The sequence below is a fragment of the Protomyctophum parallelum genome, assembly GCF_964188405.1.
Source record: "Protomyctophum parallelum genome assembly, chromosome: 4".
In the NCBI taxonomy this organism is placed as follows: Eukaryota; Metazoa; Chordata; class Actinopteri; order Myctophiformes; family Myctophidae; genus Protomyctophum; species Protomyctophum parallelum.
In genome coordinates, this window is record NC_139700.1 from 38,549,037 (window position 1) to 38,576,530 (window position 27,494).

General features: G+C 42.9%; 1 protein-coding gene across 2 annotated transcripts in view; it reads left to right on the forward strand.

Annotated features, from left to right (window-relative positions):
* LOC310857628 (guanine nucleotide-binding protein G(o) subunit alpha) overlaps positions 1-27,494 on the forward strand; it is a 176,450-nt gene that overhangs the window by 114,460 nt on the left and 34,496 nt on the right. Inside the window, exons 4-7 of one of the 2 annotated variants that reach the window (XR_014569160.1) lie at positions 1,823-1,983; positions 13,272-13,400; positions 17,928-18,057; positions 24,794-24,947. Coding sequence is in view for 1 of the 2 variants with exons in the window: in XM_083763378.1 (XP_083619504.1) it covers positions 1,823-1,983; positions 13,272-13,400; positions 17,928-18,057 (420 nt within the window). In the remaining variant the exon portion in view is untranslated. The remainder of the gene's footprint in view (positions 1-1,822; positions 1,984-13,271; positions 13,401-17,927; positions 18,058-24,793; positions 24,948-27,494) is intronic. The other variant, XM_083763378.1, reaches the window with a different exon arrangement.

Below are 27,494 nucleotides of genomic sequence, written 5' to 3' on the forward strand. Positions count from 1 at the left end.
CTGTAGTATACTGTATTGTTTAATTTCCATTGATAAAAATGTATTGATTCTATGGCATACAGTAAGGGCAGGTAATATTAGCTGTCGGTGGTGTACTGTAAACCATAGCACACACTGTTATATATTGTTACATTGATTGCCCTGTAGTTTGAGTGAGTTTGTATGATTTTGATGCTATTGAGTTACACTCTGGTGTGTTTGTTTTGCTAGCGCATGGATTCTTGCAGTGTTGTCCTGTATCTGTGCTATATTGTTGTAGTGCAGGAAATAGATACGGTACAAACTATCTAAAAAAGTTTTTTGTGTTCTATTCTTAACACCCCTTGGCCCAGTTTGATTGTGTTACACCGACGAGAATAGCTCTCTGCTGTATTTTTATCTTGCTGCCTTGATGGGCCATTTTAGACAAAGCTTTTAAAACAAGCAATTTCGTAATTTGTAGTGTTAAGTGTTACATTGCCTGACCCAGTTGAATGGTATGACCTAAAAGATTTTGGGTCACAACAAAACACAGCTATGTGACACAGCTTAAGTTTAGAACTCTAAATGAGTCGTTTGTACCCAGCGTTGACATTCTTAACTCTTGAGAGTGTAAAAATGTACCCTTGGGTCTTTTTTGACACTCTGAGTTAAATTAACATTTAAAGCATTTAAAGCAACATTTAAAGCACCGAAAAGTTAGACATTGCTGCATTGTATGGAGTAGTTCAGCGCCTGAAATTCTATAAATGATACACTGTGTGTGTGTGTGTGTGTGTGTGTGTGTGTGTGTGTGTGTGTGTGTGTGTGTGTGTGTGTGTGTGTGTGTGTGTGTGTGTGTGTGTGTGTGTGTGTGTGTGTGTGTGTGTGTGTGTGTGTGTGTGCGCGAGTGTGCGTGTGTGTCACAGCCGCTATGCTTTTGTTCATCACCTTCTTTTTATTGAGCATAAAGACACTATTGCTTGATGTAAGCTCTGCCATACGATGGTGTCTAGCGCTGAAAATAGGTATTCAACAAACGTGTCACGGATGCAACGTGACACGTTTGTGAGGCTAGTTTGGGATATTTATTTGAGGGCCGCTAGCCCCTCCTATATACAGCTTTTGTCCCCACACGTCTCATATTTGCCATTGACAATCAAAGGTGAAATTAGGTCATATGTCCGTCAAATATGACGTCAATTTGTGCCAACACAAACATTAAATGCCATTGACAATGAAGGAACAATTACGTCATATATAGATGAGCAAATCCGCTAACCAATCATATAAATTCAGTTGTTCATGAGATGATGATGTATAATGATAAGAGCGCCCCTCACTTCACACGGGTGTGATTCTTTTTTTTCTTCATATTGTTATATTATTATCATTGTAAATCGTAGTGTTTTACCAATTATTTGGGGGGCCCACATGCAAGACCCTCATGGCCCACCAGTGGGCCCCAGGCCCACAGGTTGAGAAACACTGGTCAGAATCAGAGTCAACTTCAGGTTTACACAGGTGTAAAACAGTGGATGAAATTGTGAAATTGTGACGCTTTGTGAAAGCTCCATCGTCTTGTTAGTTCCATTCCCTTGTCAATTATCAATTAATCAGGGTCTTTGACAGGAAACTACTGGTTTGGAAGGCATTTGAATGGGTCTCACTCAGGTCTTAATGGGTCAGACATAAGGTGTGCACTAAGTTGTCTTTTGACTTTGTCAGTGGTTCCAGTCAGAGGAACACAGCTCCCCTGTCCCCCAGGGCTATATATGTCTTTACTGTAGCTTCTCATCCATGATGCTAACCTGCTGCCTCTCCTCTCCTCTCCTGTCCTGTCCTGTCCTGTCCTGTCCTGCAGGCGGATGCTAAGATGGTGTGTGACGTGGTCACTCGCATGGAGGACACGGAGCCGTACTCCCAGGAGCTGCTGGGAGCCATGATTCGTCTGTGGTCCGACGCTGGCATCCAGGAGTGCTTCAGCCGCGCCCGAGAGTACCAGCTCAACGACTCGGCACAATAGTACGTTCTCCGTGTGTGCGTATATGTGTGCGTGCACGTGTGTGTGTGGACTTCCCACACACACACACCCACACACACACAAATGCCAAAAGCAAATGTATGAAAGCAGTAGTGAGGAGCAGCTGCTCTGACACACCTTACCGTCAGTCAATCACCATTAAAAGCACTACCCCATCCAATCTACTGTCCCAATGAAGGCAGAGAGAGAGAGGGGGGGGGGGGGATACAGATGGGACTGAGGGACAGAGGGAGGAAAAATCGAGAGGAAAGCAGTATGTGAGTGAACAGAAGTGAACGAGCGAGGGGGCAGATGACGAGAGAGAGATTAAATGGAATGCATTGATGTATTACTGTCAAGGTCATGTTTGTTTGTGCCTATAGCTTACTGTAATTGTTCACCATACATCTTCTAGAACTGGAGGAAGTACTTAATTTATATTGCCGTCAGTGCTATATACCATAGCTACAGTACATACAGTACTCTGTTTCAGCGTGCTGGCTACTGTTACAATAAAGCAGTTTCAGCAGGCACAGCCAACTGGCTAGCATTACAGTTTGCTGTTCTAAACCAATGGTTCTAAATCTTTTCACGCGCCAATTATGGTCATACCCTATTTGAACTGGGGACGTCCAGCCTGATAAGCATTTGGAATGTAGTTGAGGGACTCGATTTAGTTTGTTCACATCGCCTCGCATCTTGTAGATCAGCTATATTCTTTTTATTTTATTTGACAAATGTTTGACCAGTTTTCATAATATAATTTTAGTTTGTTGATTACCTTTGGTGTTTGAGAACCACAGCATTATAATTTCATAAATTTTACCTAGGCCTATATTTATTTTCTGTGAAATAATTGAGGGCAGGACCATCATTTTCAATGATGCCAAGAACATAGTCATAATATTGAAATGAGAACTGCCTAAAACAACCAGCTCAGTGGCCTTGTGGTTAGAGTGTTCTCCCTGAGACTGGGAGGTTGGGCGTTCGATCCCCGGCCGGGTCATAGTCATATCAAAGACTGTAAAAATGGGACCCAGTGCCTCCCTGCTTGACACTCAGCATCAAGGGTTGGATTGGGGGTAAGTCCCTGCGACATAATAGCGTCATGTCCAGGGGGTGGACTTATACATCAAGCTGCCTCACGCTACAGAAACAGGAGATAGGCTCCTGCCCTATGGGCCCCATGGCTCGGAAAGGCTACTTACTTACAGCCGGCTAAAACGCATGGGTTGTGTTGTGTACTGGAAAAGCAAGTACAGAACACTTATTTATACACAATAAAGACACCTTAATTAAAACAATAACAATTAAAAAACGTATGAGCAGGTGTATAAATTGCCCCGGTGAATTCATGGAGTCAATATTTAAGGTGCCTTGTAACTAGCGCTAGTATGAACAACTAGAGAGAGAGAGAGAAAGAGAGAGAGAGAGAGAGAGAGAGAGAGATGGACTGTGGGGTAATGTTCTTCCTTAGTAAGTTAAATTATCCGTTTGTGGCAAGTGTAGAATTAAACCTTCTGTCTACAGTACAGTGCAGTATGTTATAATTAAAAACATATTGTTTAAAGGCTTTCACAGAAGTGGTTCTCTTTTTTTTTTTTTTTTCTAAATTTTTATCCCACGATTTTGTAACCCAGTTTTCTTTTCACCCAGTGCCAATTATCTAATGTAATCCTGGGCGCTACACTTCCTCTGCCAACCTGGGGGGGCAGCGGACTGACCTCATGCCTCCTTCTATGCATGAGGAGTCCAAGCTGCTTCTTTTCACCTGACAGAGGGGAATTTCCCCGGCCGGACGTAGCGCGTGGAAGGGACACGTTATTCCGACCAGTTCCTTTCCCCTCCATCAGGCGCCCCGGCTGGCCAGGGGGAGGTAGTTTTAGAGACCAGGATTACGGCATGTTTTTCTGAGGGTATCTACCCTAGGGGACACAGGGAGAACATGCAAACTCCACACAGAAAGGCCCTATCGCCAACCCCCGCCTCGGGTATGGGCACTGATGACGCGGAGGAGGGAACACGCCGCCAGTGCCCACAGTGTCCCCAGCGGGAATCAAACCCAGGACCTTCTAGCTGTGAGGCGACAGCACTACCAACTGTGCCACCGTGCCCCTCACAGAAGTGGTTCTCAAACATTTTGTGTATCTTTGACCCAGTGATGGATGAATTATTCATCCATCACTGGAGATAAGGGTCAAAGGTTACAAAATGCATTCCTATCAACATTTAGATGCACAAAATGTTTGAGAACCACTTCTGTGAAAGCCTTTAAACAATATGTTTTTTTAATTACTCTAACATACTGCACTGTACTGTAGACAGAAGGTTTAATTCTACACTTGCCACAAACGGATAATTGAACATACTGCGCCAGTGTCGGCTCAGTGAACTATAGCTTTGTACCGGTTGGTTGGCTGTGTGTTTTTCTCCAGTGACAGATGTCGACACAAATGCAGCCTCTCTCCATGCTCCCTGTGGAGCAGGGACGTGCACAGAGTGTTATAGGATCCCGTTAAGACAGCACTTTTGGACAAAAATAGCGAAAATAGCTGATCTACAAGCTCACGAGAGCTTATAGATGAGCTATTTTCGGGTCGCAACCCAGCACTCTTTAGCTAGTGGTGTATGACATGGATTTCTAAACAAATTTGTTCAACGCAAAATGAGTTCAGGAGACTTTGGAAAAAAGCATTTCTCCTGAAAGCTGCCTTCCGGAATGGCATGGAAAGGAGTGGCATTTTTGCATCTCTTTCACCGTAAATGCTGCATTCATGGTCTGGAAAGGGCAGCTGTTTTTCAGACGGGTAAAAGGGCAGGGGCTCAAGCCCCCTTTTGATGTCTATGTGTGCACGTCGCTGCTGTGGTCGTGAATAGTTGATTTCTCCCTCTGTCATTTGCTCGTATTTATGTCATGCACATTTGCCCAGTGCATAGCCTACTGCAGGCCTGGTTGACTAGATTTAGAAGACATTTTGAAGGTTTTGCTTCTGAAATGATCCATTATTTATATGGAGAAATCCCGTAATTTAATCTCAATGGGTGAGAAGGGCAGCTTGACCTGTCTCTTCGCTGCTAACATGCCTATTGGACAAGGACGGGTTGGGGGAGGGACTTAGAGAAGGGCTAATTGGCACCGGGTGAAAAATGGGTTCAAAATCAAAAGACTGAATTATTTTTGTTTTGTTCAGAGCCTAGATGTTGGCTACGCTGCCAACAAAAGGCTATTGATATTGCACTGTAGTTTAATAAAATTCACATTTTCATTTTAAAATACCGGTATGGCCCCTTTTCAAACGGTTTGGAATTGGAATCACTGCTCTATAGACATTTGGTGGTGTGGGTAAAGTGAATGTTATCGCGCGCGCGTGTGTGTGTGTGTGTGTGTTCGCATGAGTGCACAGTCATGCATGAGTTTTTATGTATATAGAAAGCAGAAGCTCTGTTCCATTGTTCTGCTAAAAGTAGTGCCTGAAGCCACCTGTCTTTCTAAATCTTTCTTTCTCTTTCTCTCTCTGAATATCTAACATGTCCTGACCTATTTACCACAAAACACATACATTACACATGGAACATGCACACGCTAACGCATCATAAAATGTGTGTGTTTTATGACGGGCACAAACACCCACGCACATCTTTCATCAACAAAATGAATACGGTACATCATATAATTATCCAAATACCTTGTCATGCATTGCCAGAGCTGCATGCTCACTCGCACGCACGCACACACACACACACACACACACACACACACACACACATTTACATTTGTTGCTGTCGGGTGGAAACCTTGTATATTTCTTTTAAAAATGTTATCCCATGATTTTGCAACCCTATTTTTTCACCCAGTGTCAATTATGTAAAATCCTGATCTCTACACTCCCTCCGCCAACCTGCATGGGGAGAGCAACGGACTGACCTCATGCTTCCTTCTATGCATGAGTAGTCCAAGCTGCTTCTTTTCACCTGACACAGTGGAGTTTTCCCGGCTGGACGTAACGCATGGAAGGAACATGTTATTCCAACCAGTTCCTTTCCCCTCCATCAGGCATTTGGTGGTGTGGCCAAGGGGAGGCAGTTTAGAGACCAGGATTACTGTGTAATCCTCGTCTCTAAACCAGTGCTTTTTGTGAGGGTACCTACCCTCACAAAACATTCCTTTTTTCATTATTATTTTAAAAACGCAACAAAAAATAACTAGAAGCTCACAACGTGAGACATTGTGAGCTTATAGATCTGGTATTCTCACTACTTTTGTGCCACAAACATAAAAGAGATAACAAAAGGAGATACAAGGTTTCTGCCTGACAGCAACAACGCCCGGTGTTATGTAGAGTTTTAGATCACCACATGCAAAGTGCTGTCATCTTCAGGGGCTACCTGGAGGCCAACACCAGAATGAACACGGCAACCATGTTGATTCATCCTGAGAGGTGTGTAATATTCCGTCTTCCCAGAGGAAGTGCACACCGCATATCATTAGCAAGCATTGTGCGTACATACAGTATCTCAGAACTCTCTGCGTTGGTGCCAGCCAGATGTCAAGGCGCGGTATTGAACCAGTAATGAATTCACGTCATTAAGAACAGACAAGAGTGGTGACGCAACCCCTCAAACAAAAAATTGACTGATTCTTTGGTGAGGAATGTTAAAACATTTTAGCATCACTGGATGTTTCGTCACCCTCCTCCAGGCGACCGACCGACGCTGATCAGACCCCGCAGTGGTGCAAATTCCCCTGCGTCACCTACGCTGTATTGCTGTAAAGATTGCTGTAAAAACATTCCACGTTATGAAAATCTTATAAAATCCACGTAGAAATCGTTGTAGACACACATAATGATAATATGAAAATGAAATGTGACCAAATTTGACTGAGGGACTGCCATTGGATATTTTTTTTGTTCTTTCATGTCCTATGAAAGCAGGGAATCATAGCTTCAAATTGACATATTGGTTGTTCAGTTTGACCCCCCAGTTTTGGAGATATGTCTTATAGAGTAATGTCTTGCAGAAAACAGCGAGTGGAGAAAACAGGCTTTAAGGTTCACTTCTGTGGACTATATGATATGATTAATTAATATCACACAAGTGCGGCCATTTTGCGCACGCTCAGACCAAATTCTGTAGGGTCACTTGTTTGAGCATAACAGAAGAGCAGTGAAACGTTGCATCTTTCTGCCATGGCAATGAGCGGACCTGAGTGAATGGGAAACACATCCAAGTTTAACAAACTGAAACCTGTGTGAGCAGCCAATATAATTGTTTTAATTAAATAAATTGGCTCCTCCTTCGTCTGACCAGAAGTGCTGATTCCTTCTGTGTGTTGCGTCGTCGGCGTCGCTGAACAACACATCTCAACCTCGGTGGAACTCGGAGGCTGATTTTAAACCCTCCTTGCAGGTTTTACCTCACGCATTGTTCCCCTCTTCTCTCTCTTTCTTCTTTCTTCTCTGTCCCTATTGTTCTTCAGTATTCTTTCCAGTCTTTACAACCTTGCATCCCTGGGCGTACATACATACAATACAGTCATGAGATGTGTGCTGTGTGCCAGGCCACAAAGCCCCTCTCCCCCTTCTTAACCCCACTCTCTCCCTGGCATCGCTCCAGGGCCTCGGCACCACCAGCCAAGCCATTAGCTGATGTTTATCACAGGTCATTACAATCAATCATCTCACACACTGACTGTGTGTGCAGGCCAGTAAAAATAACACAGCATGTGTGACGGCAAGAGCTGGAGAGAGACTGTGTTCGTGCGTGTGCGTGCGTGCGTGTGCGTGAATTTTGACATTGTGATGCTGAATACCACAGCTAGTCCGCAGAACCTTGTCTCGGTCTATACTGGAAACAACACATATTTAATCTCACTCTCTCGCATTCTTTCTTATTCACAGTCACACTCACAACCATCTTCCTCGTTTGTTCATGCTAGTCCATGTATCACAGAAATGTCAAAGCGCTGACAGCTTCCGTTCCCGACTTTCTGGTTGTGTAGTTCCAGACTCTATTTAGCATGCGTAGCTTGTGGAATAGTAGCTCTGGTCCATAGCCTTCTACTGCTTCTACGATTCTGCCCTGCAGTATAAGGCTATGGGACTTTCGGTTTTAAATCTCAAATCGAAATCAGACCAGCCTCTCCTCTTTAGCATAAATAAAAATAAATATAATAATATTCTCTATGAGGCAGTTCTCTGGGCAATATCGGTAGAGGGCGCTAAAGAGGAGAGGCTGGTCTGATTTCGATTTGAGATTTAAAACCGAAAGTCCCATAGCCTTATACTGCAGGGCAGAATCGTAGAAGCAGTAGAAGGCTATGGACCAGAGCTAGTGGAATAGTTGTGTGGCTATCATTAGAAAGAAGAAAATAAAGGCAGGAGACAACACTATTTGTTTTGTTTTTCTTCTTGTAAATTATTTGATCGGCCCAAAACATTGTGTTCATTGTCATGATTTGTCACGATCCGAGTTGGCTTTGTCCGTGGCGTAACCGTCTTTAAATAAATACTTTAAGAAAAGCCTATGGGAAAAATGCATTGCGATTCCTTTCCTGGGCCACTCGTCGTTCTGAAAGGGGGAGGGACTGCGACGCTCTATACTGTACATACATAACATCAATTTACTGCCGGAGTAAATAAATAAATAAGCCTCCTTACCGTTTAAGTAGTCACAGAATATTTAATATCTCTACCACGATCGGTCCCCAGATCGTTGCTAAACACAGGTTTTCTCTGTGCTTCCATCTATTATTCTTCACAATGATCCATCCACCGATCGCTTTGAAGAATTTTGGAAGACATTTATTGAATCGGCCTCAGGTCTGAATTCTGATATACGTAGTACTTTATTGTCAGTTCACACTGAAATGTGTCTTGCGACCCAGCAGCCTTGTATACAAGGCTTATTGGGTAAAATGGTTAATGTTACTGTGTGGGGTGAAGATGCAGACTGGCATGGTTTACTTCCAGATTACACATGACACAAGCTACAGATTTATGACTACTGTATACTGTAGGTCACATATTCTGACAGGAAAGAAGTAATTCATTCATTTTTTATCTATTTCTGTGCTGATAAAAGTCTGCAGGGGACCTCCCCAGTTTCATATCGGATTTCTGTATTTTCTTCCTTTTTTTATCTGATGGCCGAGAGAGATGAAGAGAGAGAGAGAGAGAGAGAGAGAGAGAGAGAGAGAGAGAGATGTCATTATTCAGGCATAAGAATCAGTTAACTGGAACATTCCATTTCTTCCTCTGTGATTAAATGGTAAATGGTGCATTTATATGGCGCATTTACATTACATTCAGTGGTGGGAAAAGCACTCAAGTTTTTTTACGTAAGTAAAAGTACCCTGCAATCCTGCATTGTAGAAATACTCAATTTTAAATTGAGTAAAAGTATTGGTATCAAAATATATTTAACCCATTTTGGACTAGATCGATAAAAAAAAGGCTTCAAAATCCCCCAAAAATTCTGAAAAACCCATGTTTCTATGTCAGTGGTGCTCAACCTTTTTCATGTCAAGGACCCCCAGAATTATCTCAAAATATGTAGTTCCAGGGAGTGGGACCCCCCAGAAGCCAATATTTTAGTTAAAAATATTCGCTCTGAAATATATATAAAAAAAGAATTGCGCCACATTTTCACGACTTTAAAAAAATAGCAGATCTACAAGCTCATAGCGCGCCACCGAGTGGCGCGCTATGAGCTTGTAGATCTGCTATTTTTCAATAGCTAAAGCATAATATAATGCTTAAAACACCAAAAGGGGTTCCCCGCCCATAATGGGTTAAATTACCAAAAGTTAAAGTATACTCATTGCGTACAATGTCCCATTTCACAAGCTCAAGATACATACAAAATCTTTTTTATAATGAGTTACTTTCACCCGATTTACACACACATTCATACACCAACTACTAACTCTTGAGGGATGGGATGGAACTGCAGGGAACCTTCCGGTTCCCAAGCAGCTCCTCAGCCACCGCCCCGCCCCCTCCCTCATTATGCCAAGTGTTATAATGCTCTCCAGGCACACACACACTCCTAGCCGATGCAACCAGGACATAACGCCTACGTGATGCAATTTTAATCAGCCATTAAAATGTATTCGATTAAAGACATTCCAGCATGTCACAGACCAATGGCTTTTAAAACCTTATTTTGTAATGGGAACCAGGCTCTCCAAGAATAGTGGTACCACAGACAGAATTTGAATTAGAAAGATCACCTTTCAATTTAAAAATAGAAAAAGTCCCTGGTTTGATATCTAGAGCCTTTGCTGAATACTCTATCACCACAGTTGATAAATAATTATTATAAAGCAGCGGTACTCACACTTTTCAGCCGAGACCTAACATTTGGTATCTCCCCGGGACCCAAACTTACAAAAATACATTATGGGTTTCTGCACTTCTCTCATTTTAGCTCAATGGAATCTTGACTGAGTTTTTCCTTTGTGACCCATGGGAACAGGATGTTCAGTTTAACCACTATAAACTGCCCTGTCATAGCCTGACACACTGAATTTTCATTTTGTTTCACTTCATTATTCCTGAATCGCAAGAACATTGAATATTATTTGAATGGCCGTGGCTGGCGATTCAGGGTCTGGAGCCAGGCTAGCCTGGCTACAAGCTACAGGCTCACGATGTATCTTTTAGAACTTGTCTTTTAGTTCTACTGGATCTCTTCTCCACTAGTCCCTCCCTGACATTTAGTCTAGTTTTTGACAAAAAGTTTGTATTTATCTTTTGTCAGTGAAATAAGGTAGTCAAACATTGTTCGTCCTAGTTTTTTTTTTTTTTTTTTTTTTTTTTTAGATATTTTTTTGCGGCTTACGCCTTTTATTGATTTTTTAAGGGACAGATAGTAGGCTGACAGGAAACGGGAGAGAGATGGGGGGATGACATGCGGTAAAGGCCGTGTCGGGTTCGGGAGTCGAACCCGCGGCACACCGCGACTGGATCACCAGTCCGGTGCCCAGACCGTTACGCTACGGCCTGGGCCTTCGTCCTAGTTTTAGTCAACAAAATCAGTGCTAATTTTGTTAACTAAGACAATTTCAGGAGACTAAAATAGGACTAAAACTAAATGGTGTGTTATTCAAAACACAAAATCTGAATTTGCTGTAAAAATTAACACACGCTACAGACACACACATGTGGATCAGTACTTCACCAACACATTTTGACACACAGACTCTGTGTCAACCATCTCATTAGAGCAAACATCTCTCTGCCCAGCACTCTGGACCTCAGGCCTGCCCTCCATCCACCATCTGTCTACCTCCCATCACCTGGGGATGTGCCCTATACACTGCTCACTGTCATTCTCTCTCTCTCTACTCTCTTGTAGTCTTGTAGCCTCCGACCCGACTGCTTTTCGTTTCTGTCCAATCAAATTGCATGTGCAGTTTGGTTCTTGCTGCCCAACAATGCACTGTTCTCTCTCCTCCCGGGGGAAAATACCAATCCACAGTTGCTGTCTTTTGAACGTCTAGCGCTGATTGGATGGATGGATGGGTGGGTGGATATGATAAGAGATAGGAGTACTTTATTAATGCCACGGAATGCAGGGGTGGAAAGCACTGGCAAGCTAGTAGCCACATGCGTGGAGGATTAAGATGACTGCATGGAATCCGAGGACGACCTAGAGAGAGAGAGACTGGGAAATTCAGTTTTAGCTTAGCTCAGCTGATGGCTGCTCAGATGGTCATATTGATAGCTGGGGGGGGGGGGGTCACTGTTAGGGGTTGAAGGAGTTCACCCCAAATGATACTTATTGTCTATCAATTACACACCACATGAAATAGCGTACAGCGCGGTTGCGCAATCCTGTCTAGGATGCTAACAGCTTAGCTGCCATCCCAGCAGATGGCCAGCAGATGGGGTCGTTGCCCGTGCCAGCCGTATAATGTAATAAGGGCTCATAAGAGCCCTTATTACATTATGAGCAGTTATTACATTATGAGTTGCTACAAAGGCCAAGCCAAAAAAGAATAATAAATAAAGCTTATCAGACGGAACGTCTGCCAGAAGCAGTTGCCGGTTGGATTCCAACTGGCGGAACCTTCCGTCAGAAGCAGTACATTTGTTAAGTGTGTTGCTCGAGGACAGGTATGGAAGGATAGATGGATGGAATGCAGGAAGGAAGGATAGTTTGTTATTCCGAGCAGTCCTGTTGTTTTAGTTAATGTGCTCTCATCATTAAATAGGAGCTCCCTGTCTACTACTCAATATCTTCTCTCAGTGTTGTTTTCCCCTGATCCATCATTTACAATTGACTTAATTCACTTACCGGTAAGTGGATTGCAAGGGGCGAACATCCCTTTAATAAAATGATAAGGAAATGCAAACCGGAACGAGAATTGAATCTCCCTTTTCCAGGCCAGTGGCTAAATCGTGTCTAAGTTATGCTCTGCCGTAGCCAATCTGTAAGCGTCGCAATGTTGTGAGCTTGTAGATTGGCTGCATGTTTTTTTCGGCAGAGGATACCATCCTACCATGAAGCATAATAAATCAGGCTCTAATACTCCAATAGATCTGACTTTCTCTTCCATAACACATCTTGGTGCTTTTTTGTGCGACATTTTTTAAGCTTGTTTACCCTCCAGCCTGTCTGGAATACCCTGGAGATAGGCCACTATTTACCACAGTTCTTCTTCATTTGGCAGGAGAGAAGCAGCGGAGAAGAGATATGCGATGCAATAAAAGAGTGTTCGATGTGCTGCACGCCACTACAAATAAGTGACCGCTGCAAAGATTCAGAACAAATGGGAAGTGCTCTGGAATACCTGGGTGTTTATCTGGATGGATGAATTGATTAAAGTGCAGTGGGGAAGAAAGAATCCAAATTATGTTTGTTTACACCAGTCAAGTCACATTTATTTAGCGCATACATTTAGCACAATACAACAAAACAAACATAACAAAAACAGAGGGGGGAAAGGAAAGGAAAGGTACTATGTTTACCTAGGGTAACTGGACTAAGCTCAAGAACTTGTTTACAGCCAGGCCCTGCTCATAGAACATTTCATGGTAGGGGTTCAATGCCTTGTCCAAGGGCACTTCAGCGGTGGTCATTTTAATGTGCCGGTCCGGGGATACGAACTAGCGACCTTCCGATATCAAGACCGCTCCGCAAACCGTTCGGCCACCGCTTCCCTTCCATTTAGAAACTCTTAAGTTAAGTTAAATGTATGCAATACCATGCAGTTCCACATGAACAATGCGGTCTGTTGAATTGACCTGTGTGTGTGTGTGTGTGTGTGTGTGTGTGTGTGTAGCTACCTAGACGCTCTGGACCGGATTGGAGCGCCAGACTACCAACCCACAGAGCAGGATATTCTGAGGACCAGAGTGAAGACCACGGGCATCGTCGAAACACACTTCACCTTCAAAAACCTGCACTTCAGGTCAGTACGCTTGCGCACTCACGCACGCACACACACACACACACACTCACACACACATAAGCTCTTTTGTGTGTGGGCGAGAAGGGACGTCACGAGACCTGGGCACGAGACCTGAGCACCATATATGGGGCTTTCCTCATGTATGGGAATTTTGAATGATACACTGACTGACTGACGGGATATGCATGATTCCATATACTGTACCCATTCTGAGCTGAGATCAGATTCTAAAAATGTCTTCTATGTCAGTCGCTCTTCTATTTTTCAAATATAGCAGACCTACAAGCTTGTAGCGCGCCACTTGGTGGCGTGCTATGAGCTTGTAGATCTTCTATTTTTCAATAGCTAAAGCATGACATGATGCTAACACCAAAATGGGTTTCCGCCCAAAATGGGTTAACTGTGACCTTTGTGGCAACCACAGTGGTTATCATGAGACAATAATATTGTCTCATGATATTATGATCTTATATTGGCATTCCCATATATGGGCTTAATATTGATCACAGTCAAGGATCTCCATATATGGGCATAACAGGGATTGTATTAGGATATCAGCTGGGAATGCATGTACTTTTCCATGTAATTCTTTATAAATTCACGTTTATATATATATATATTATTATATACCAAGCAGGGCTTCAGGCCACAAAAATGGGGTCCAGGTAGAGCCAGACCTTAATTTCCGGCCTTGTTGAGATCTCTATCCTCTGGTTGGATTTCTATTACTATGGTCTGCAGTTGATTGTTATTGTTGTATGTATGTCTCCAGCTTCACTTTTGTTTATGAAGACAGGCCTGGTAGAGATTACTTTTTGAAAGCCTTCGTTATTTCACCTAGAGCTCCATATATGGAGACAACCTATAGCTCCATGAATGGAGACAACAGCGATATCCAGCGCTGACATCAGACTAGTGTAGAAACCTCATATATGGATATACACGCCTGGCACCGCCATGGTAATACTGTATGTATTCAGTTGACTGGCATCGTCATCATGACACGCATCTAGTGAACCATATATAAGAAGAATCCTAAGAGGTTTAGGGAGCTAGCAGCATTTGCTATGCTCCTCACGAAGAGACTCCATTGCCTTCCAGACGAGACAGGATATTTGGCCTTACAACCCAAATCCTCAGTGATATCTGGCTTTATACAAACCGGATATCGTTGGGTTAGAAATGTCTGCATCGGCCCAGGCCGTAGCGTAACGGTCTGGGCACCGGACTGGTGATCCAGTCGCGGTGTGCCGCGGGTTCGACTCCCGGACCCGACACGGCCTTTACCGCATGTCATCCCCCCATCTCTCTCCCGTTTCCTGTCAGCCTACTTTCTATCCCTTAAAAAATCAATAAAGGCGTAAGCCGCAAAAAAATATCTTAAAAAAAAAAAAAGAAATGTCTGCATCCCGGTTAACACCCGGGGTTATTTAATCCATTAAATCAAAGCGCCCAGCGGTTTATAGCAGCGGAGCACATGTAGCGACGGACCGGATGTTATCCCGGATGTGGCTGAAGTAGCTAGATGTACTGTAGCCAAAACACTCTAGAGGCGATCGACAACACATGATCCTTTCTTAGAATTGGACGTAATGATTTAGATCAAGATATCACGTTTTAAGATTTTCCATCTCGTCGGCTAAAATGGGGGGGAACATTTTCGATGACATCCCACCGGAAAATAACATTGAGTGTTGTGCAACCGACGCTCCCAGCCTGTGGAGCGATGCGATCGGTTTTGATATCAATAATCTCGTGCCACGCTATGATCTTGTAGATCTGCTATTTTTTAATAGCCAAGCATACAGTATGGCTAAAATGTAAAATAGTGATTTCCTGGTTTTAATGGGTGTCTTCATTTGTGTATCCGTGCCATTTTAATGAGATCTGATTCAATTACAACCAAGAGCTGTAATGAGAGGGAGAGAAAGAGAGGGGGGGGGGGGTGAGCATGAGTGTGACAGAGTGAGATAGAAAGAGTGTTCAATTAAAGGAAGACTTCACCCATTTTAAACATATCTTCATATACTGTAATTGGTCCCCACTAATGCTCCTGATAAAATGGCAAAAATAATCGACTTGGTCGGTGACCCATAGGGTGGCTGTGGACACTAAAGAAATCTGCCTACCAGTGTGACATCATCGTTTTTCACTTTTTTATTTAAAAAGAAAGAAAAATACATATTTTTATTTTTATTAAATGGAAAAATGGCAATGCTAACTCTCCAGAAATAGAAAGCCTGCGGTTTCAATTAGCTTGGATTCCTCATCGGTGATGTCACTGGTAGGCAGGTTCATGATGAACCATCCACAGCCTCCTATGAGACACACAACAAATGGAACCATATTATTATGAGCTTTACTGAGGACCAATTATAGGAAGATACGGTAGGTTGAAAATGGGAGAAGGCGTCCTTTAACCCCCAGGGTGTAAAAATATGAACTCACAGGTCCAGAGCATTTTACTGTGTGCCATATTTCTGCCTCTGCTTGCTTTGAAGCTCTGACTTCGCACTACACACACACACACACACACACACACACCCACCCACACACACACACACACACACTGACACACACACACACACACACACAGTCACAGTCACAGTCAAACACACACACAGTCAAACACACGCACGCACGCACGCACACACACATACAGATATGCTCATATACTAGACACTCACACACACACGCACGCACACACACATGCAGATATGCTCATACACTAGACACTCAAACACACACACTTGCGCATGCACAAGCACATCCAAAACCAAAGTGGTTATAATGACCCACAGATAGATAGCAATTAATGTTACAATATCATTAGGTGTTTGCAGTAGAGTTTTTGACAAGTGATTTCTCTCTCTCTCTCGCGCTCTCTCTCTCTCTCCATTATATCCGCAACCATCTTTTCCACACATGCACTGTCAGCAGAGTAGATCTGAAACAGGGTGTGTGTGTGTGTGTGTGTGTGTGTGTGTGTGTGTGTGTGTGTGTGTGTGTGTGTGCGCATGCGCGGTTGCGTGCATGTGTGTAATGAATTCCATACCTCATACATATCACTGTTTCTCTTCTCTCCTCTCTCTCGCACGCACACACAGAGAGAGAGAGATAGAGAGAATATTGTATTAGTCCTTGCAGTATGTCATAAGCATACAAACGCATTCAACACACACACATGGACCATTTCAACGACCAGAAAATGCTTTTGTTTATGTTCTGCAACGTTATTGTTTGGGTTCAGTGGATGATGTTGTACCGGCCTTGTTTTTTATGAAAAGCTATAAATTTATGTCAGTGTCAGCTCTATTGCTATTACTGGCAGAGAGTGTGCTGCGTGTGTGTGTGTGTGTATGTGTGTGTGCATGTGCGCGTGCGTGCGTCTCTGTGTGAGAGGCTCTGGGCTTGCACCGTGACACCTACTGTGTCCAGCCCTCAACAGGGGAAGTCATTTCAGCCATGATGCCAAATGTTATGATGCTTGAAAAGACAAGCACACACTCACCACTGCAACGGCGTGAAGCCAAGGGAACTCTGAAGGGGCTTTATTTGGCTACAGTGACTGGCTCCCTGTTCATATTCCTTCTTATTAAAGCTACTTCCTCAATCAGGGAAGCCTTCCCTCCCCCGAACACGGGCCGATTGTGTCCGTAGAGGCAGCGGTGGCCGAACGGTTTGCGGAGCGGTCTTGATATCGGAAGGTCGCTAGTTCGTATCCCCGGACCGGCACGTTAAAATTACCACCGCTGAAGTGCCCTTGGACAAGGCATTGAACCTCTACCATGAAATGTTCTATGAGCAGGGCCTGGCTGTAAACAAGTTATTGAACTTAATCCAGTTACCCTGGGTAAACATAGTATCTTTCCTTTCCTTTCGCTCTTGACCAGTGGTCGAAAGTAACATTTACTGAGAGAGTACATTTACTGAAGTACTGAACTTAAATAAAATGTTGAGGAATTTGTACTTTACTTGAGTATTTCTGATTTCCAATACTTTTATTCTACTCCACTACATCTCAAAGGCAAATATTGTACTTTTACCCCACTACATTTATTTGAAAACCTTATTATTACAAACAACATACATGAAACACTTCAGCCCTATACACATTTTGGCCATTTGAAAATAGCCGATCTACAAGTTTGCAGATCGGGTATTTTCAAAAGAGTTTTATACATTTTGAAAACATGTGAAATAGGACACACTGCATAGCGAGTACTTTTGGTACTTTTGAGTACATTTTGATGCCGACACTTTTGTACTTTCACTCAAGTGCATTTTGAATTCCGGACTTTTACTTGTTATTTCTACATTGCAATACTTTTACTTAAGTAAAACAATCGAGTACTTCTCCCACCACTGCTCTCTCTCTCGGCAAAGCCGAGTGCACCGCTGTGGACGTGAACCCCCCCCCCCAGACTTCATGACACATGGTCCAGCTGTAGGGAGTTGAGCCAACGAGGGGGTGGATGATGATGCAGTCGTAGTGACATGTGCTCTGTGCCATCACGCTGCTTGCAGGCTCTTTGATGTGGGAGGTCAGCGGTCAGAGAGGAAGAAGTGGATCCACTGCTTCGAGGACGTGACGGCCATCATATTCTGCGTGGCGCTTAGCGGGTACGACCAGGTGCTGCACGAAGACGAGACCACGGTAAGACACACACAGACACACACACCGTCTCTCTCTCTCTGTCTCGCTCTCTCTCTCTCTCTCTAACCCGCAGACACACCACACAAACATTTCTTCCCCCCTCTGTCTTTTTCACACACACACACACACACACACACACACACACACACGCACACACACGTGCGCACACACACACACACACACACACACACACACACATGCTGTTCTGCTGTATAGAGCACACATGTATGCATTTTCCTTTGTTGTGTATTATGACTACCGGTATTATCTTATCTACATTATATTTAATGTATGTACTGTATACTGTAGCTTATAATGATCCACACTCCACAGTACAGCAATTTGGTGTCTTTCTCTGAGAAGTATACAGTCCCTTCTTGCCTTCAAACTTGCAAAAAGAAAATCTATCTATCTTGTGGAAAACGGTGGGTATTCCCTTTGGAATTCCTCCTGGCTTGTTGTGTTATCCTTCTGTGTTCTTTTTAGTGGCATTAAGAAATCTTAAAAGGACTTACATTGCTTAAAGTTAATTGCCCAAAACCTGCAGAAACCCTGTTGTTGAGTTAGCAGAGTGTACTTTTGACAACTCTTTCTGTGCCACGCATGCACACAACATAGTTGCGTTTCGGCCCCCTCTGCACTCGAAACACCAGGAAATGCGAGGCGCTGACATAGAATCCCCATCCGCCATCTTTGAGCCGCTCTGGAGCTCCTTTGGTGCTGCTAGAAGCACTAATATGCTAACCGCAGGGCATCGAAGACTTTTCATTGAGGTCCAAAAATCGCCTAATTGGCTGCCAATCGAATGAAGAAAAGATTCAGAGAAAAGCGCTGTTAAAGATTGTGGTTATAACAGGAGTGAATGGAGGGGACATTTTTGGATCGCCCACCATTACGGAATTAAATCGTCTCAAACTACACCCGCCTACGGTTAGTGGAAGCGAGGGTTGTCTGTACCCAGAAAATGTAAAAAAAAAAAAAATCGTCTGTCGTCATGGGCACAAATTGACACTTAATATATCATGTTAAATATATCATGGGAATGGAAAATGCTACGCTGCAATGTGATCCATTACTTTGCAACGTGTGCATCATTCATTTTCATCATTGCAAGAATATTAACATCCAGGTAAAAAATATAAACCCACCTGTGAATGTCAGCAGACATTACTGAATATATATATATATAATCTTTATTTCAGACAATAGTCCATATCACATATGGACTGCAGAATACTGCATTTCAGACTTTAAATACCTGTATACAGGTCACAGGCTACATGAAGGATGGATCGAAGTCGAATAGATTTCTTTTTAGGGATGATAACATCTGCGTAAAACCACCACTTATGAAAGATGTATGGATATGGTCCATGAATAAAGCCGTCTCTGCGTCTCTAGACGAGAGATAATGGTCTGAAACAAATGAGCTGATTTACATGTAGAGTGCGAGAGACTCCGAAGCTAATTTTACACGACTAGAAGTGGTTCCTGTGGGTATTAGCTGGCTGGGAGATCGTCTCGTCTCCTGATAGATGGATAGCACACCTGTTTTAAAATAAGTGGTAAATGGTGCATTTATAAAGCACATTTATCCAAGGAGCTTTTCGATGATTGTGCATTACATTCACCCATTCACACACGCATTCATACACCGATGGCGGAGGAAACCATGCAAGGCACAAACCTGCACATCGGGGGAGCAATTAGGGCATCAGCTACTTGCTCAAGGACACTTCGACACTAACTCAGGGGGAATCGAGCTGGAAACCTTCCAGTTCCCTAGCGGCCACTCTACCCGCTGACCCACTGCCGCTCATGAAGTGAACTCAAGGTGTACTCGGAGGGAGGTCAGATAACATTACCAGGTTACAGTCAATAGCGGACATCAGGATAACAATGACCCGCTGTGTACTGATAGCTGCAACGCCACCAGGTCCAGTGTACTGTACTGACCTTACCAGGTCAATACACGGTCACATCCTAAAAGCTACTGTATACTGCAACTTTAACATTCATTCCACTCGTCTTGTTTTTGGCGTCACCTGCCGGTAGCTCTGTGTCATTACATGGTTTGTGCATGGGGAAGGAATGGGGAGCAATTCATGCATTTGCTGATATTTGGAATGCAAAATGCAACGCGTTTGCAAACAGTATTTATCAACGGTAAAATACATAAATAATTACATTTACATTTTGACGAATGGCAGTGTCTGTGCAAAAATGAAATACACTATGTATACCGGTACTTCTTTTGTCCCTTAACTCTCAGGAGGTCAATCAACACTGTGTCTTTTGTGTACATTATTATATGGGTTTCAGGTCATAGGGTCTTAGATATAGAACTGATAAGGTATGCCTGCGATCATTGTTGTGCACTGACTGCACACACACACACACACACACACACACACACACACACACACACACACACACACACACACACACACACACATTTTCATTCTACCTTGCTTATCTTTCTTTTGTCCTAAAGAACCATTCCTTCACAGGCATACACACACACGCACACGCACACGCACACGCACACACACACACACGCACACACACACACACACACACACACACACACACACACACACCTTTCCCCACGGTGTTCTTCTTATCTGCTTCCTCTCTGAAACACCGTGAGCCTGGTAAACACACACACGCTGCTGCTGCTGCGTACGAGAGTACCGACACACTCCGTTCTGTTCCGCTTGTCTCTCTGTGCTCTCTGGGTGTTTCAACGCCGGGTTCAACTGCTTCGTCTTCTTGCCTTACAGACATCTCTTTCAGCACTGCTGCTGCTGGGTGAGTGACTGTGTGTGTGTGTGTGTGTGTGTGTGTGTGTGTGTGCGTGTGTGTGTGTGTGTGTGTGTGTGTGTGTGTGCGTGTGTGTGTGTGTGTGTGCGTGTGTGTGTGTGTGTGTGTGTGTGTGTGTGTGTGCGTGTGTGTGTGTGTGTGTGTGTGCGTGTGCGTGTGTACGTGTGCGCGTCTTGCGTGTGTGCATGACTGGGGGGAGTAGGCCTGTCACCATCATGAAATTTTACTTTACGACTAATTACTCAAATGAATTGTAATCACACAAATAATTGTTATTAAGACCGCCAAAACATCTGTGTCATTTTAGATTGTAGCTTTACAGTATATATATATACGTATAATTGGCATCATACGTTTTTGAGAAATCTCTTAGGATTTACTGTAGAAGGCATGTCATTGCTGTTGTGCAGAAACCTCTTATCTTCATATTCTAACTTTGTGTGTGTATATACAGTATATCATTTATACAGTATATCATTTTTTATTAATGTCCTACTTGATCACACTACAGCGTCTTGCAAGAGCATCAAAAGTAGCAGATCTGCAAGCCGGAAACGTGGGACGAATCCAGGCGTTTGGAGCTTGTAGATCTGCTACTTTTGCGGTTTTTGAACTTGAATGGTGAGAAAGTGACATGGATATAGGAGGTGTCCACCCGACAGTGATGACTTGTGAATCGGCATCAGGTCCTTAATGGGTTAAGTGTGTTTGTGTCTTTGAACATTTGGAACTTATAAAAAAAAAAAAAAACATTTCTGTCTGGCTTGTAGGCTTCGTAAACAAAACCACATATAATATGACAGATAATATGACAGATAATATGACAAATAACGTAAATATACAAATTAATAAATGACCACTGGAAATAGCCGGTCTACAAGCTCGCAAGGCTGTATCCACTATTTTCTGAAAATGTTTAAAGATGCATGAACATGTTTCAACATGGAAACGATTATGGCAATTATGTAAATTAAATGCAATTATGCAAAACATCATGCAAAGTGATTGCGATTATGTGACATTATTGCGATCAGGTTGCTAATAATTGTGACAGGCCTCATGGGGGGTGACGGTGGGGGGGGGTTGTTTTTCCCGTTCCTGCTCTTAAACTCCGCCCCTCCAGCATCTCTGGCTCCTCCCACTCCTCTTGTCGCTCTCGCCATCGACTGTCCTCTCTAACCAATCAGCAGTCAGATCTTCTGCAGAAGCTCCGCCCTCAGACAGGTATGAAACCTCCGGATAGGTCCATGTACTCACAGTCTACTCACACCATTACTGTAGGGCGTGCGTGCGAGAGATCTTTCTATAGATCTTTCTATATCTATCGATCATCTCTTCACTCCAGCAGTCTGAATGTGACTAATCTGCCCAACTTAAGGCAGCAATCACAATCACACTCAGAGAGAGAGAGAGAGAGACTGCTTATAAATAATATTATAAATAAGATTTGACGTTTAGAAATTCAGCCAATTGTTGTCCTTCACAAAGCATTAGCCACCAAGGGCAACATACAGCATACTGTACAGCGCATGGATTGCTACTGTAAGTTAAGCTTGATACTTTTTCTCCACTATTTATAATCGCCGATCTACAATTATTTATAATAGCCGATCTACAACTATTTATAATAGCCGATCTACGACTAGTTATAATAGCCGATCTACAACTATTTATAATAACAGATCTACAACTATTTATAATAACAGATCTACAACTCCTTATAATAACCGATCTACAAGCTCACTAGGACCCCTTTTCCACCAGTTGGTTCACAATGGGAACCTGTTCAGTTATTTTTGGTTCTTAGCCCATGAGCCAGAGCTCCAAAATTGTAACGTTAATTACCAATTGACTGAGTGGGCAAAACTATACCTATATTAGATTGTTATCACCATGAAACTTCCCCAGTTGATTACTTACACAAAGACAATGATTTATTGTACTACAAATTTGTATTACTACATTTTTAAATATGCAAATGAGGCATTATATAGGATAATATGCAAAAATTAGAAAATATGAAAAAGCTACTACTGTGGAAGGGTTATCATATAACCTATCCTATAAACAATTTAATATAAATGTAATACCAAAAAGAACTGAACCCGTTCCCACTGGGAACCAACCGAACCAACCGATGGATGACTCACCTTGTGTGACGACAAAGCATTTATGTTTATGCTTACCGGAAGCACTTGTTTTGCTGTTTAATCTTGTTTAATTAATTAATGATGAACCAACAAGTGCCTCAGGCGAGGTGGCATCTTTCTGCCAACAGCGGGTTCCAGGTGGAATTGTAACGATGCTTGGAATCCCTTAAGTGACTGACGCTTAATTAAACCCTATGCTTAATGGACCAGAGTCCTCCAGGGATCTGTGCTAGTCCCTCTCCATTTGTCACTCTATACCAAATGTATTTGTCGAAAATATATCGGAATGTATCGCATTGCGACGTCTTGTGAGCTTGTTTTCACTGACTTGGGCTCGCTAGGGATCATAACGGTTAACTAATTTACTGCTAAATAAAGAAATAATCCAGTGCTAATTCTATTATGCTTCCGTGAGATTTTTATATTATTTTATTTTTGAACCGGTTCTGTAGTTATGGTCTGTTGAATATAGCATGTTTGGCCAAATATGGCAAGGAAAAGAAGGGATGCAAGAACGTTTCTTTTTACAAATCCACAAACACGGAAGTCAGCGATTACTGATATTTTGCGATCACATGATCTCCTGTTTCAAACGGTGACTCTAGGACATAGGTTAGCGAAGAGCGCCATCTAGCGTAAGAACTAAAAACACACAACAGATGTCCACAGATAAGATGTCTTTGGCAGTGAATGAGTGTTACGGTTTAATAAAGTGACAACTGCTTAGTGAAGGACAACACCAGCATGCTAACTGAAAATGACAACTTTGAAACAACCTAGAGAAATGTAGCTTTTTAGTCTTTAGTTTATTTAGCAATGCCGCTAATTAAAGTATTTCCCTCCTCCAGTAATGTGACGGCATGTATTATATATGGATAGCATTTGTCCATAAGCTAGTTGAGGTGTTGTTGATAGCTGACCAACTCAGAGTGCATTTCCTGGCTGACCAACAGCATGCTAATATTTCTTACTGCTTGCTTCTCTCTCTCACTCACACACACACAGACACACACACACACACACAGACACACACACACACACACACACACACACTACTATTCTAATGTTTTTTTCCTGCTTGGGGGGGTGGGGAAATCCATGTTTCTGTCCATGAAAAAGGGTAGTCGACAAACTTATTTCGCCGTAGTTTTAGTCGACGGAATTAACACTGCTCGTGAGGACCATCTGTCTCCACATTTATAATAGAATTTGAGAAAATAGACATTGTGAGAAGCATTTCGGTGGTTCTCACAAGAGCAATGGTTTATGGAGAAGATTTTGGGAGTCAGTGTTACAGGTGAGGAAAGGAGTAACCTTCAGGTTAGCATTAGACATTTAAAGGTTAGGTTTAGACTAGTTTGGGGAGATGATTTATACTTAGTTGTGAGCCAGTGTCCTGCACCGAAAATGGCTCATCTACAAAGTCAGCTATTTTCAGCTTTAGGCATTAATTAAAAATGGCATTAATCTAAGATTCTGATTTGCCTATGGGGATTTCCAATACAAAAAAATATGCTGAGACACATGGATAGTGGAAGTGATGTCAGGACTTCGGTGTGTGTGTGTGTGTGTGTGTGTGTGTGTGTGTGTGTGTGTGTGTGTGTGTGTGTGTGTGTGTGTGTGTGTGTGTGTGTGTGTGTGTGTGTGTGTGTGTGTGTGTGGGTGTGCAGGTGCGTGCGAACGAGTGAGTGCATGCGTGTGTGTGTTTGTGAGTATGTGAGTGTGTGTGTGATGCTTGTTGACATCTGTGTTCCTTCCTACAGAACCGCATGCACGAGTCTCTGAAGCTGTTTGACTCCATCTGTAACAACAAGTGGTTTAAGGAGACTTCCATCATCCTGTTCCTCAACAAGAAGGATCTGTTTGAAAGCAAGATCACCAAGTCACCGCTGTCCATCTGCTTCCCAGAATACCCTGGTATATACAACTAGCTAGTAGAACAGGGATTCTCAACAAGATTTTCTTTTTTGGGGGAGAGATGTGACAATTTAATGCCTAAAAAAGAAGAGACAGAAATGAAATGATATTAAATTAATTAAGACCATTACTGCATCAAAAGTAATTATACTAATGAAAACTGGTCAAACATTGGCCAAATTGTCAAATAGCTCATCTATAAGCTCACAACGCCTCGTGTTGCGAGGCTTTGTGAGCTTGTAGACTGGCTATTTTCACCATATTTATCTGTGGAACCAAGTCAACCCTAAATAAATGTAATGCCTCAGCTAGTACACCAAGTGCTTGTCAGGGTCCCCAGTTCAAATATGATTATTTTGGGGGGTCGCGGCCTGAAAAGTTTGAAAACCACTGTAGTAGAAGACCCCCACTTGCTGCACAGTACAAGTAGAACACAATGTTGATGCTCAAGACATTTTATTGTCACATGCACATACAACTTTGCCGGTAGCAACGTTGCAGGCACTGCAATTCTTGTTCTCTGAGCTTTCCCAATAGAATAGAGTAGAAGACATGTTTTCAAAGTGTGGGCTGCGATCAAAGGGGACAATTAGAAAGGAGAGGAAAATGAATGATTCTTTTTATATATAAAATAAAACGCCATATCAATATATGCAACATATCAAAGGTATACACCGAGAGCCAGTGTATTACACAGGCAAACGGCGTTAAAAGCTATAGAGAACAAATGAGTCTCTAGTAAGGATTTAAAAACCTCCAATGACTGAGCAGAGTGAATGTGGAGTGGCAGCTAGGGTGTTCCACAGTCTGGGGCCGGCCAGTGCCAGGCCTCGCTCGGGCAATACAAGACTAGATGTGACGAGTCTCTGGACCACCCAGTTTTCGTTTGGGAACCTTAGGAATAGATTCAAATTGTGTGCGTGCGTGCGTGTGTCAGGATATAACTTTGGACCCAGAAGCAAGGTTGAAGGTTAAACAGAGTTTTAATTGTATTTTAGCAGTTCACAGAAAGTCCAAAGTCCATGAACAGAATCCACAAAAACCCTGGCAAACAAATCCAATATCCAGCTGGCAAAGGGAAGGTCAAAATCCAGGCAGGTAGTCAAAAACAAAAGGTTAAATGCCAGGCAAACTGGTGGGACTGGGGGCAGAGGAGCACAGGGACACAGGAATAGAATCTGGCAGAGAACAAAGAGACAAGCAGGGTGCAGGTGTGCCAGTCAGCCAGTCCACTCTGACTAGCTGATTGGGAGTGAGCAGATGAGTGGGAGTAACGGCACTGGAATGACAAGAAATTGACAATTAGTCAGGGCAGAAGCTAGCCTGGCTCCGAGAGTAATCTAGTAAGAGAGTGGTGACACGCTTTGATCTCGCCGCAAAGCGGGTGCCTATGGGCGATAGTTCCAAACATTGCTCCTATGGCTGGAACTATTCCATTGAGATAGAATGAGCACTTCCGCATTCCATTGTTACAATGAGAGTCAACGGGAGTGTCATTACTCTCTTACTAGATTACTCTGCTGGCTCCAGTCCTGCATCGCTAGCCACGCCCATTAAGAAAATATGTTCTGGCGATTCAGATCTGGAGTCTCTCTGCCTACGTAAAAAATATATAGGCCTACATTAAAGACCACTGCTATAGTGTACATGTACAGTGTATATACCGTATAATATATTAATATGATTACACATGTATGATTACATTTACAATGTAAATGTAAAATCCTATATATATCCATATCCTCCAATGAGACATGATGATCGGTGATGAATAAGAGCAGATAGGTTTAGAAAATGCAAACGAAACCGTCTGGGCACCCGACTGGTAATCCAGTCGCAGTGTGCCGCGGGTTCGACTCCCGAGCCCTACACGGCCTTTACTGCATGTCTTCCCCCATCTCTCTCCCGTTTCCTGTCAGCCTACTGTCTGTCGCAAAAGAATATCTTAAACGAACGTTTGCATCAACACGACAACAAAATCATAGCTCGGGTCAACTTTATTTGTCTAGCCCTCAACTCTACTGCCAGTCAGTCACAGACACACGGTGACTCGGTAAACAAACCAGCATGCAGTATTTAGTGTGCAGGGTGTCTGCACATTTCTAAAGTTACAATTGAATTACTTTTATGACCTTTTTACTACCGAATTGGCCAAATTTTCAAATATTACGCAGTGCATATCGGCAGATATGATCCTGCAAATAATCGGATAACGGTCATAATTTCATAATCGTGAACCCCTACCTACAATTCCAAGTGCTTGTTAGGTTAGTTAGGCGGTCCCCGGTTCAAATATGATTATTTCGGGGAGGGGATTGTGGCCTGAAAGATTTGGGAAACCCTTGCCATAAAACTGCAGATGTCATTTCAGTGTTCCTTTTAAAACTCTACTGCAGATGTCAGTTCAGTCATACTGTTCCTATTGAAACTCTAGCCGGTTGAGCATGCCTTCCTCCTTAATTATTCATAGTCACTTATTTTCTTCTTGCTTTCCACAAATTGAGGTCAGCTCATTACTTTAATGCATGCCTTTCAGTGCATGAATGA